The 11,469-nt window shown below is 41.0% G+C and overlaps 1 protein-coding gene across 1 annotated transcript in view; it reads left to right on the top strand.

Annotated features, from left to right (window-relative positions):
• The window catches only part of LOC103377361 (RALY RNA binding protein like), an 84,328-nt gene extending 72,978 nt beyond the window's left edge, over positions 1 to 11,350 (top strand). Inside the window, exons 6-10 of the mRNA XM_025054482.1 lie at positions 1,762 to 1,830; positions 4,093 to 4,215; positions 5,260 to 5,429; positions 6,227 to 6,265; positions 8,177 to 11,350. Coding sequence (XP_024910250.1) covers positions 1,762 to 1,830; positions 4,093 to 4,215; positions 5,260 to 5,429; positions 6,227 to 6,259 — 395 coding nt within the window. The 3' untranslated portion in view covers positions 6,260 to 6,265; positions 8,177 to 11,350. The remainder of the gene's footprint in view (positions 1 to 1,761; positions 1,831 to 4,092; positions 4,216 to 5,259; positions 5,430 to 6,226; positions 6,266 to 8,176) is intronic.
• The last annotated feature ends 119 nt before the right edge of the window (positions 11,351 to 11,469 follow it).

Below are 11,469 nucleotides of genomic sequence, written 5' to 3'. Positions count from 1 at the left end.
GCTATTTTCCTTGTCATTTATCAATAATTCCATTATAAATAATGACAGCTGTGAAACACACACGTCCATCGGCCGTTCTGTTCCTGAAATATACAGAAAAAAAAATCTTTGTCCAAATAAATATGGTGATATTTCTCAATTAAACACAATTAATCCTTAATTATGACCATGATTAAACGTGAACATTTTGAAAAATAAATTTTGCTCAGGGCTTCAGAATATAAAGAGGATAAAACTGAAATGCAAACACAAAGGTACTGGAAGCTCAGTGAGCCATCAGCCGGACTCCCTCCAGAACCGGAGGACCAGATGGACCCATCCGACCCACCTGGGCCTCATTAGCTCCTGTAAACCGACTGGTCGTGCATTATAACCCTCCTAACTGTAATTAATGTGAGGCTGGAGGCCGACGGGAGGGCGCGACTCTGGAGCCCGTGGTCAGCTGTGTTTTCTCAGACGGTGGTCTCCGGCCGCGGACCTGTGTAATTGGCTACAGTGTTTGTTCATTGTTGCCTGTCGGGGCGAGGTGTTATCAGCAGGAGCAGCTTGGAAAAGGTCTGTCAGGAGGACACAGTTACATCTGCTCCGACAGAGGGAAAAAAACAAGGAGGAACGGCACATCTCCTGCCCTCATTTTGGACACACTTGATGAATTCTCTCTCTCTCTCTCTCTCTCTTTGTCCTCTGTCTAAGCCGTGCGCCTGCATTTTTTTAGGAGGCTAATTTTCGCCCTGTCACAGACCATGAAAAATCGCTCCGGCTGCCGTCTCTGGCCCTGATAGATTGGCCAACAAAATAAGGTTAAGCTCATCCAGACAACAGGGTGAGCGGCTGTGAGGAGGTGGACCAGCGATTGGCTGCGTCTGAGTGACAGCTCATTTCAGTGGGAGACAGATAAAGCCGTCAGGTGGCGAAAATAAAAAAATCAAGGTGAATCTGTTTTTGGGATTTGTTGTCTGTTTACATTAAATAATAATCTCATTAAAATCAGGATCAGAACTCTTTAACCTTGTGTTTACAGACAGCATATTGAATTTGATCTTCATTTAATCTCTGAGAGTCCGAAAATATTTTTTTTATCATTATTTATTTGGAATGCTGTCTGAATTCAGATCTAAACCAGAGATCTTTTTAATCTAAAGGTCAGAATTCTGACTTTAGATTAAAAGGAATGCAGCGTTGAACTCACTGTTAGTCGTTACACTTCCTGACATTTGAGTCCGACGACTAAGAATCACTGAGGTATGAAACTAAACCCAAAATAAAATAATAAATGTGAGTTGAAACTGTCGTACCGATCGTTTTGAAGCAGGAATTTAGATATTCAAAAATGTAGTAATGAAGTCAGTTTGAAAAGAGTATTAAAAATGTACTTTTATTACAAGGTAATACGGTAAACTAATCATCACCTTTGGTGTTTTATTATTGGTCATATCAAATGTTTACATCTTTTAATCTAAAGTTCATTGATTTCTGTTGAAAGAAAAACGCATTGAAAATGAAAATTTAAAAGACAAAAAGTCTCTGATTAACAGTGATGTAATACATTTAGTTTTATTTTGTCATTTTCTCCCAAAATCCCCGGCAGAGTTTTAAAGTTTTCATCATCTAAATTTCATCATCACCTCGATTCTTCTTCTTCTTCTTCTTCTTCTCCTTCTTCTTCTTCTTCTTCCTCTTCTTCTTCTTCTTCTCCTTCTTCCTCTTCTTCTTCTTCTTCTCCTTCTTCCTCTTCTTCTTCTTCTTCTCCTTCTTCCTCTTCTTCTTCTTCTTCTTCGTCTTCTTCTTCTTCTTCTTCTTCTCCTTCTTCCTCTTCTTCTTCTTCTTCTCCTTCTTCTTCTTCTTCTTGTGTCTCCGTTCTTCCTCCCCCTCACCTCCTCACCCTCCGTCTCCAGACTGTTCCACCTTCGCTGCTCGTTTCTCAAACTTCTCAGCTCCGCTCTAATCTTCTCTAATGCCTCTTGGATAAACAAAGCTGTTCTTTTATGTTTTTCTCTCTCTTTATTTTTATGGTTTTTTTTTTTTTTTCATCATAACACCAGCCGTCTGCGGAGGCCGTGTTGATAAAAACCATGTTGGATTACGACGTCGCTGCTTCTTTTTTTCTCTCTGTTTATTTAACCCACAGCTAAGAAAAACAACACTGGAGGCAGTGATAAATTACAAAACTGCCCCACAGTCTCTTATCACCGTAGGACACCTAGTAAGCTGCCCACGCTGAGTCCAGATAAGAGTGGAGGCTGGTGGGCAGTGATGGAAGTTGTTTGTTGTTGTTGTTGTTGTTGTTGTTGTTGTTGTTGTAACCAGCTCAGTTCATCTACGTTTCAGTGTTTATTCACAATTGATATAATGGACTCTCTGTAGCCTGATGTTGTTGTACTGGACCAGGTTTTTGGGTTTTATTGATGAGTTCAAAAATCACGTTTAGAGGAAAATGTTTCTCAAGGCTACTTAATTGCCTCTACCCTGAACCCATCTGTCCTACCGGTTTTTGGGTTTTATTGATGAGTTCAAAAATCACGCTACTTAATTGCCTCTACCCTGAACCCATCTGTCCCTCAGACCGCACCACTGTCCTGTCATCATATAATGTATGTCCTGAACAACAGTACCGTAGTTCTACCCTTTGCACCTGGTTGTCTGTTTTCTGTCTGAACTGAAGTATTTTATAATGTCACAAATGATTAAATGGTTAATATTAAATGATGATTTTTATGAATTAATTTTTAAATACCAAAGCATTTAACAAGAAATATTTTACTTTACTCAAGTACCTGTAAAATAATGCATTTTTATTTTCAAAGTAGCCAAACAGTTTGATGATGTAAGAATATCAAGGTTTACAGGGTTCATAAAAAAGATCAGCCTTGAACGATTCTGACAAGTCCTTGAATTTGAACTAGTAAAAGGTTTAAGACCAGTACTGTGAGTATTTGTATTCACTGAGGTACTCTAAATACTTCCCCCTTTTTCTATTTCCCATGTGTTTTGCTTGGATTTAAAATGGATGTTGGCAGCAAACTGGCGTACGATCGAAGCCTGAACAGAAACGCAACAAAGGCAGCAAATGTTGGTTGTCAGAATGAGTTCTAGTGAAAGATTAAAATGTCCCTGGGGGGGACACGAGGGGACGGGGGGGCTCCGGTTTATAACTGGCCAAACTGCCATCCAGTCGTATCATCATCAGCTCATGTGTTTACGTGTTGGTGGCTGCGTCTGCTGATGGAGGTGTGAATATCCACCCACTCTGGTCCTTCTTTTTCTGGCAGGCGTCGGAGGAGGAAGTGGTGGGTTTGTTTACCCAGCGCTCGTCTGTCCTGCCGCCATCCCTGCTTGTCAAAACAAATGTTCTGTTCCTCTGTCGACTGCTGATGACGGGATTTGGCGCCAACACATCTTAGCCGCTGGACGCGATTGGACGAGATTATTTCATAAGTGTACGGTTGGAATTATTCTAATCTGCTCAGTTGGAGCTCGGTCCGATGGGATTAGCTGCTGCGTCCTGCAGATGAATGGTTGTTGTTTTTTTTGGCGCTCCGCACCAGTCCTGCTTTGATGTGATTGGTTCACACCTCATTAACTCAGTTTTTTTCTTTATTTAAAGGGATTTTACGTTATCATATTTTTCAGAAAGTATGATGCTAAAACTAGTAGCTTTGATTGCAAAATAGATTTTAGCATTAGCCGCTACGTTAGCTAAACTAAAAGGCATAATATATATATTTAGGTTAAATCTTGAATTAATAATTAATAATTAATTTTCTACTTTTTTGTTGTTTTGTTTTTGGAGAACAGAACCCCGGCCCCCTTGCAATAGCTCAGTGTTCCCTCGTGAGGGCCTGCCCCATACTTTGGACCACTGGGCTAACTTACGTTATCTTCACATGTTTTTAGCCATGTTTTCACACCAGGATCTTACTCCCTGTTTTAACCAACATTAAGTTTTCACTGCTGCTGGAGTCGTTCGTTATGAATCCTCCACCTAAACATCAGAAAGTTCAGTGCCAAAAGACAACCAGAGGTCGACCCAGTCCTGTCCTGCTGTAACATCGAGATATTCAAGAACCCCCCATGCCCCCCCCCTCCTCTGTTTCTCTGCAGTAAAAACCGACCAGCTCCAGACCGTCAAACGTGAGCTGACTCAGATCAAGATGAAGATCGACTCTTTGCTCGGACGTCTGGAGAAGATTGAAAAGCAGCAGAGAAACGATTGTGGTGAGTAGGAGCAGCCCAAACACACACACACACACACACACAGGGCGACCTCAGAGGCCGAGGGAAATTAAGATCATGCAGCGGCCATATGTCTTAGTGACACGGTGTGAGATAAGAGCGGCGCAGCGCTCCGTCACATCAGCCAACAGATGTGGACAGCGCGCTGACTCAGCGGTCTTTATAGACGTCCTACAGCTGAACGGTACAGTCCTGGGCTCAGACTCAGTTTCAAGGTCAGGAGGAGACGAGTGGCCGAGCGTGGTGTGTGGAGCCGCAGATTTTTCTTCTCTTTTATTTAAACTAAACATGAACTTCTTCATTTTTTAAAAGTCGACCTTTGTCTTCTCATATAAAACCTACTTCAGAGTTAGAATAAATGAAGGAAAAACACCAGGTTTAGTCACTCACTGCTATTTTAGTTCACTTTACAGTAAAAATATTTTAATGTGTCGCAGTTTTTTACTCCAAACCTTTGGACTTAAATAAAAAAAATGAATTAAAGCAGTAACAAAAAATGACAGAAATCAGCCATAACTAAAACTTAGAGTGATTTGAAGAGGTATTTCCCTCAAGGCGGAAGATATTAAATATATATGAGGTACAGTTTTGTTGGTCATACAGTTTGAAAAACAGATGAGAACACATTTGTTCAGATATTGGTGTCTGTTCAGGCCTCCAAACACAAAACAAAAACAACCAGATATAAAGACAGTCCCTCAGAGACAACGTGGTCTCAACACAGCAGGGTTGACACTGAGGTAACGGTGGTGCGTTCACTGTCTGGGTCCAGCGTCTAATCATTCAGTGGTTAAAGTGCTCTTCCATCTCACTTCAACCTTGGTCGCAGTTCTATAAACATTTATCTACAGTTTAAGTAGAGACGGCTGCCCGTGTCCACCCGACCGTGTGGACACTCTGAGGTCCACAAATGAGACCCCGCTGTTCCACTAATGGACAGAACGCAGAGTAGACACAACATGAACCCGAGGACGGAGCGGCGCCGTGGTCACGAGCGTTTCGGTTTCCGTTTCTGTCTGGCTGCAGATTCCCAGAGAAAGTACGACGACAACTGTGACTCCCTGCACGAGGAGTCGGTGTCAGAGGCAGCAGACAACTCCGGGGAGGAGGCGGGAGAGGTGGCGCAGGAGGTGGAGGCGGGAGAGATGACCGATGGAGGTGAAGACGACTTCGACGGGGAGGGCAGCCAACATCTGGTAAGAGAAACGGTTGATAGGGCTGTCAGGAGAGGAGGGGGACGGGGGGGTGAGTGAGTGGGTGAGTGGGTGAGTGAGTGAAGCACTTTGGGGAGCTCTCCTGTGGGCAGACTGGAAGTTAATTTCTCAGAATTATTCATGGAGTCAGATCTGAGCCGGGGCTTCACATGAGTGAACAGTGAAGGGTCTCAGACTGACAGTTCCTCCCTGTCGACTCCAACTCAGACCCAAAGGAACAGGACTTTACGAGAGCGCCCCCCCCTGCCTCCCTTAAGCCTCCCCCCACGCACACACACAGTCACAGACAGTGACCCAAAACATTCCATAAAACAAAAATAATAAAAACATGACGTTATATTTACACACATTAACATTATGACTTCATCCTTAAAGGTTGTATTTTTTCTGTGAATCTATAGATTCAAATCTTTCGATTCAAATTCACACGCTGACCTGATCGTCCTGGGATTCTGTCGAGTTGAGCCGAGGCTCTGTCCGTCCTCTGGTTTATTTATTAGTCCTTCACCATCAGAGCAGTCGTCTTTGGTGAGACCCTCGTGTCTGACTAATAAAAGACATTACTGTCGAGAGAAACGCTCATTTTCCCTGAAGGTCAAATTGACCCCGCACCGTCGTAGTGTGGAAGCACGATGACCTCTGTGACCTTTAGACCTGATTAAACACAATGTGTTTGCTGAGGTGAAAATTTTTGACGTGTCATTGACACCTCCCCCTCGTGTTTTTTTTTCTTTTCTTTGTTTTGTTTTTTTTTGTTTTGTTTTTTTTTTTACTTTCAGACAGAGAACCACGTATCAGATGTTGACAACTGAGATCAGGTAAGAGTTTTTACCCCCACTCTCTGTAACATCTATTCTATCGTCTGAACCTCCAGGGTTTTCTTCATTAAAGGAAGCGGCCGCTGATCCATGTCTGCGGCGTCTCTAAACATTCCTTAATAATCTCCTAAGTCATGAGCTCCATGACATTTAAAAAAAGCTTCTCCAGTGAACAGAGGGCGGCTAATGCTGAAATTCAACGGAGGAAGCAATGATGTTACAGCAATGGGCCAGAACCACCCGTAAACAACATTCATCTAATTGAATTGTGTGAATGGTGGAGCCTGAGGTTCAGAAAAAAATGTCCAACCGTCCTGCCTTTGGGGGATTGTGGGTAATGATGCAGCAGCATCATCTGTTAGTTCTCCCCAGACTGGGTTATCATAGCAGGAGCGGGATTTATGTTGGTGTCGTATCAGGCTTTGTTATGGTCCGCAGCCAAATATATACACACTGTAGGACAGATCTAGTGTTTGGACGGATAATTTCACATCTTTAATATTTACGTCATTCTATTAAACCAAATATAGAACCCCAAAACTGTCATCTCTGTCTTGATGACGTCGCTTCTCATTCATGCGGCCGATGGTTGATCTTTGTAACAAATTTAAGCTAGATTTTTTTTACACCTTACCTTGATCTTTTTATTAAAAAAATAAGCCACATACGTGTTTGACTGCATGAAAATATACTTATACTTAGCCAAAAGCACCTTGATCTTTTTATTAAAAAAATAAGCCACATACGTGTTTGACTGCATGAAAATATACTTATACTTATACTTAGCCAAAAGCTATCCAAAATATTTATCTTAACATTTTAAAAAAGGTTAAATATATTAACAAACATTTGATTGGCACAAATTATGCTACAGTAAATTAAGCTAAATGTCAGTGCAGTCAGTTTTTACTACAATGCTCAGCTAAAAGTTAGCTAAACAATTATCCAAACTGCTGATGATAAATTATATTTAGTAGTGATCTTTTCTTTTTTTAATATATAAAATTGGGTCAGATTAAAAACCTGAGCTCTGGACTGGGCTGTTCTGTTGATTGGCTGACTGGTACAGACCATAATAGTAGACCATATATTCATATGAAGTAATTAGTACTCCATGAAGTACAGACGTCACTGTAATGATGGAACAGAATGAGAACCGTTCAGCCTCCGTCCGTGAATCCACACGCTCTAATCTTTACACTCCAGCCTTTTTTTTAATTAAACAACATAATACGTGCTAATGAGTGAGCTTCGGTTTCCACCGGACCGCGCTGCACACACCGCTAAGCCGCTTAAACCGACGGCAGCCAATTTACTGCAGTGTTTTAATGAAGCCTAAGAAATTATAATTAACACAATTAGCAGTCGGTTCGACGCATTTAAGCCCGTGATTATTTAATTTACTCACCTGTGAAAAAAAAACAAAAACGCTACAGTGGAATTATGTGGTGTGGTTTTCATTCTGATTATTTACGCTGCCGTGACTCGTGTTTGTGCAAAAATGATTTTATTAAAGTCCTCAGCCTGGCAGCTGTTTTCTCTCTGATTCATTAAGCTCCTCGGCACATACCATCATAAAAATGTGACATTTTTCCAATAAAGTCTCCAATAGATGTCTTTTTATTTTATTTTTTTTGCATGCAGTTCTGGCCAAAAATGACAAATCAGCCTTGAAAACGCTTTGATACATCATGTGCAGAAGGATTACAGAGACCATTCTGCCTCTGCCCCGAAACATCCAGACGGTCCCTTGATATTTTTAGGGTCCATTTTAAATGGACCAGCTTTACAACTCCACTTAATCCTCCTCAGATTTACAGCTTTATAAATAGCCCGCTGCCTGCTGGAGAAGAAACAGTCTTATGATGTGTTTTTCCCTCAGTTTTTTTTTTTTTTTTTTCATTTCTGCAGGCTTGGGAGGCAGAACTCGCCGCTCGGTGGAATTAGAAATGATCGTCAACTTCAAGAAACGACCGGAGAAGGAGCTGCGTAGGAAAAAAAAAAAAAAAGACAACATTTCTGGACTTTAGGTGGTGTGTTCAGGTGACGCCCATTTTACTTTTTTTTTTTTTTTTTTAAGGTTTCCAGTCGCACAGCACACAGTGGCAGTGATTCGCAGGGCGTAGAAAATGTCTTTCAGATCCAGTTTTTATTGCATTGTTCTGGGTGGAACCTCCAGGGTTTTATGTTCAGTTTTCTTTCTTCAAACTGTTTCTAAAAAATTGAGGAAAGAAGAGTTAATTGGCTGATTAGGCTCCGCTGGGGAAGAAATTGGTTCCCTTCATCACGAAAATGGTTCAGTGTTTTAGTTTTTAATGTTTTTTTCGGGCCGTCAGAGCCAGTACAAAGTTTAATCTCATCAATCACTGCTAAGATGTGGATTAATTATGATTAATCATGGACGAAATGAATCACGATTATTTGTGGTTGAGGTTAATCACGGTTACTGCCCATGATTAATTACAAATCATCGTGAATATTTAAGATGAATCAACTAAATATGACGGTTAACGTCTCCACAAACACATGCTGGGAAGACATTTTTTTCCCCACAGTCTGTGTAAATAACAACATGTACCGACTGTTCAGGCAACGACGCGTAGATAAACTGGATAACCATTTGATACACGGTACAATGCGTCATTTTTAACCATGTGTTAAAATGCGTTAAAAATCATTAATCTAAGCGTTAATTTGACGGCCCCTGATATTTTCATGTCTTCATCGTTTCCGACGTTGAATAAATAACAGACGGAACATTCCAGAAACAAACATTCTGTAAACAAACATCCAGATCTTTATTTTGATGAAGCGCCGCTGCAGCCTGGGTTTCTGTTTTAATTCCTCCGTAATCCGATGGCTGTGAGCACGAGTCCTTCCTGCTTCATCCATTCATCACGCCCTTCTGAGCCGCCGCGTCATCGATTGCGACTCCTGCCAACTTCTTAAAACCCAGCAAGGGCTTCCTGTGGTAGAGAGCCAACGCTGGCAGCGGCCTCCTGCCAGGGAGCGATGCCTCAGCGTCTCGAAGCCCAACATGGACTCCAACCTGTCCACGAGCCAACGCTTGACTCCTCCTCCTGGGTCAATTACTGCCTGTTCTAAGGAGGAGCAGGAGTGAGTTGCGGGTTTGGAACCCTAACATTTTGGTTAATCTAAAACCGTACATATGAAAAGGCAGTAGCACCGTGGGTGGAAATGTGAAGCACTTTTCTGAAACAGTTCCAGTCACTGGTTTTAGTCTGGTTTCTGTTCCAACAATGAGAATTCAAAATGATTTTTCCATTTTTGTTTTCTTTTTAAACCTGGTGGCTACTTCCGTTTCTTATCTACGGTCTATGATTCCACATCAAGTCAAAACTCCCCCATAATAATAAATAATTCACAGGCTGCAGCTGAGCAATTATAATTAACCTGATTAGAAATAAATGACTGAATAATGTCACAGGTGATTTCTCTTAATTATTCACCTCAACTTTTTCTATTTTTTTAGCAGTGGGTTCTTGTACACACCAGGTGTCCCGAATGTCTGGTAAATGAGAGATGATGAGGTTAAAAGCTTTCTGAGCTCTTGACATAATGTGAACATTTTCACAGACGTTGGCGTAGAACCCGGCGGTCGTCCACTCAGAGCAGTGACTCAACACAAGGAAAAAAAAAACCTGATTATAACATTATTTTTCATTGTGAATTTTCATATGTGACTATATTTAAAAAAGGCTTTGAATCTCACTTGGTTTTTTTTGGGGGGGGGTTGTATTTGAACTCGTTTTGACCTGGATTAAAACCCTGAAGCTGTGACATCATCAGCCTAAGACTGTGGTTTGCCGGAACTTTTTACCAGAAACTGCACCCTTTTGTAGATAGAACTGTTGTTGAGCTCTTCACCTCACGTCACCACATCCACAGCTTTAAACGGAACTTTATTTAAAACAGTGTCAACACGGCGGCTAGCCATGTAACACAGACTTCCGCTAAATAAATTTGAATCGTTACGCCCTCCCAGTGGGCCCCACCCCACACATTAGGAACCGCCATTTAAAAAATGGGCATTTATTATGAACTGTTGAATGGAGATGACGAAGAAAAAAAAACTCACTGTTTCCGATTTGGTCGCCGTTCAGTCTCTTCAGTGTTCAGCAAAATTTGGCCAAAAAAAACATTTTAAGGAAGTTCAATAAAAAATAAGAGTCAACAAAGAGAAAAATAACAGAATCAGAATAAACTAAGTGTTCGCCGCAAGACTGTTTAAAAATATTAAAACTTCCCCGAAGCAGAAAAAAAATATTTATTCCACTTTTTACACACACACACCTACACCCTGCTGTGTTGCCAAAACACCACCCGGAGCAAAAGCAAAAGTGTAGATGATGAGCTGCAGCTCATTAAAAGTCCATGTCTGGTGAACGATGATCACGTGTGATATTTAGTACTATTTTTGTATCCAGAGAGAAGTTCAAAGGGAAAACACTCTGCTACATGTCCTTTATTTTCTTCTTCTTCTTCTTCGTCTTTTTTTTCCGCTGGTATCCTCTTATGAACCGTACGGTGATGTGTCGATTATTTTGCAGCAAAAAAAAACTACACACAAAAAAAAAGAAAGAGTCATTGCTTTTAGCTGTTGTAATTAATCAGAGTCACTTTAGGTTTGCCATGTAAATAAACAACTCGTCACGTTTTCTTTAAAACACGAATAGACTTTAAAAAAAAAAAATCTATATATTCATTTGATTTGGTTTTTCCAAACCAACGCTGAATGAAAATACTGACAGTTTGTCGGGGGTTCCTGGTGTGAGAACTGACAACTGTTGTATAGAAATGTACATTTTTTTGTAAAAATATTTTTATCAAGAGGCATGTTTGCTGTATCTTTGTATTTTCTGTTCAAGTAAATGAAGGAGGGAAGAAGACGGCGTCTTTTAAACTGTTGTCAGGCTAGGAAAAAAAAAAAGAAAAAAAAAGTCATTGTCGTACGATTTGTGTTCCTATCAGTCCCAGATGTTTGTGTCACATATTTAACAACGAGTCAAATGTTCTGATGACCAGCGCTTTATTTTACAAATAAACATGACGTGAAGGACGAAGGCAGACGAAGCTGTCGTTTTTACTCTGATGAATAAATCACACCTACAGATGTTTGGGGGGGTTTTTTTGGTGGAACATTTAAGACGTCCCCCGACCCACCCCCTCCCCAACCCGTCCCC

The sequence above is a fragment of the Cynoglossus semilaevis genome, chromosome 3 (genome assembly GCF_000523025.1).
Source record: "Cynoglossus semilaevis isolate Cse_v1.0 chromosome 3, Cse_v1.0, whole genome shotgun sequence".
NCBI lineage: Eukaryota > Metazoa > Chordata > Actinopteri > Pleuronectiformes > Cynoglossidae > Cynoglossus > Cynoglossus semilaevis.
The sequence above is the reverse complement of the archived record's forward strand: the minus strand, read 5'-3'. Positions and strand labels throughout refer to the sequence as shown.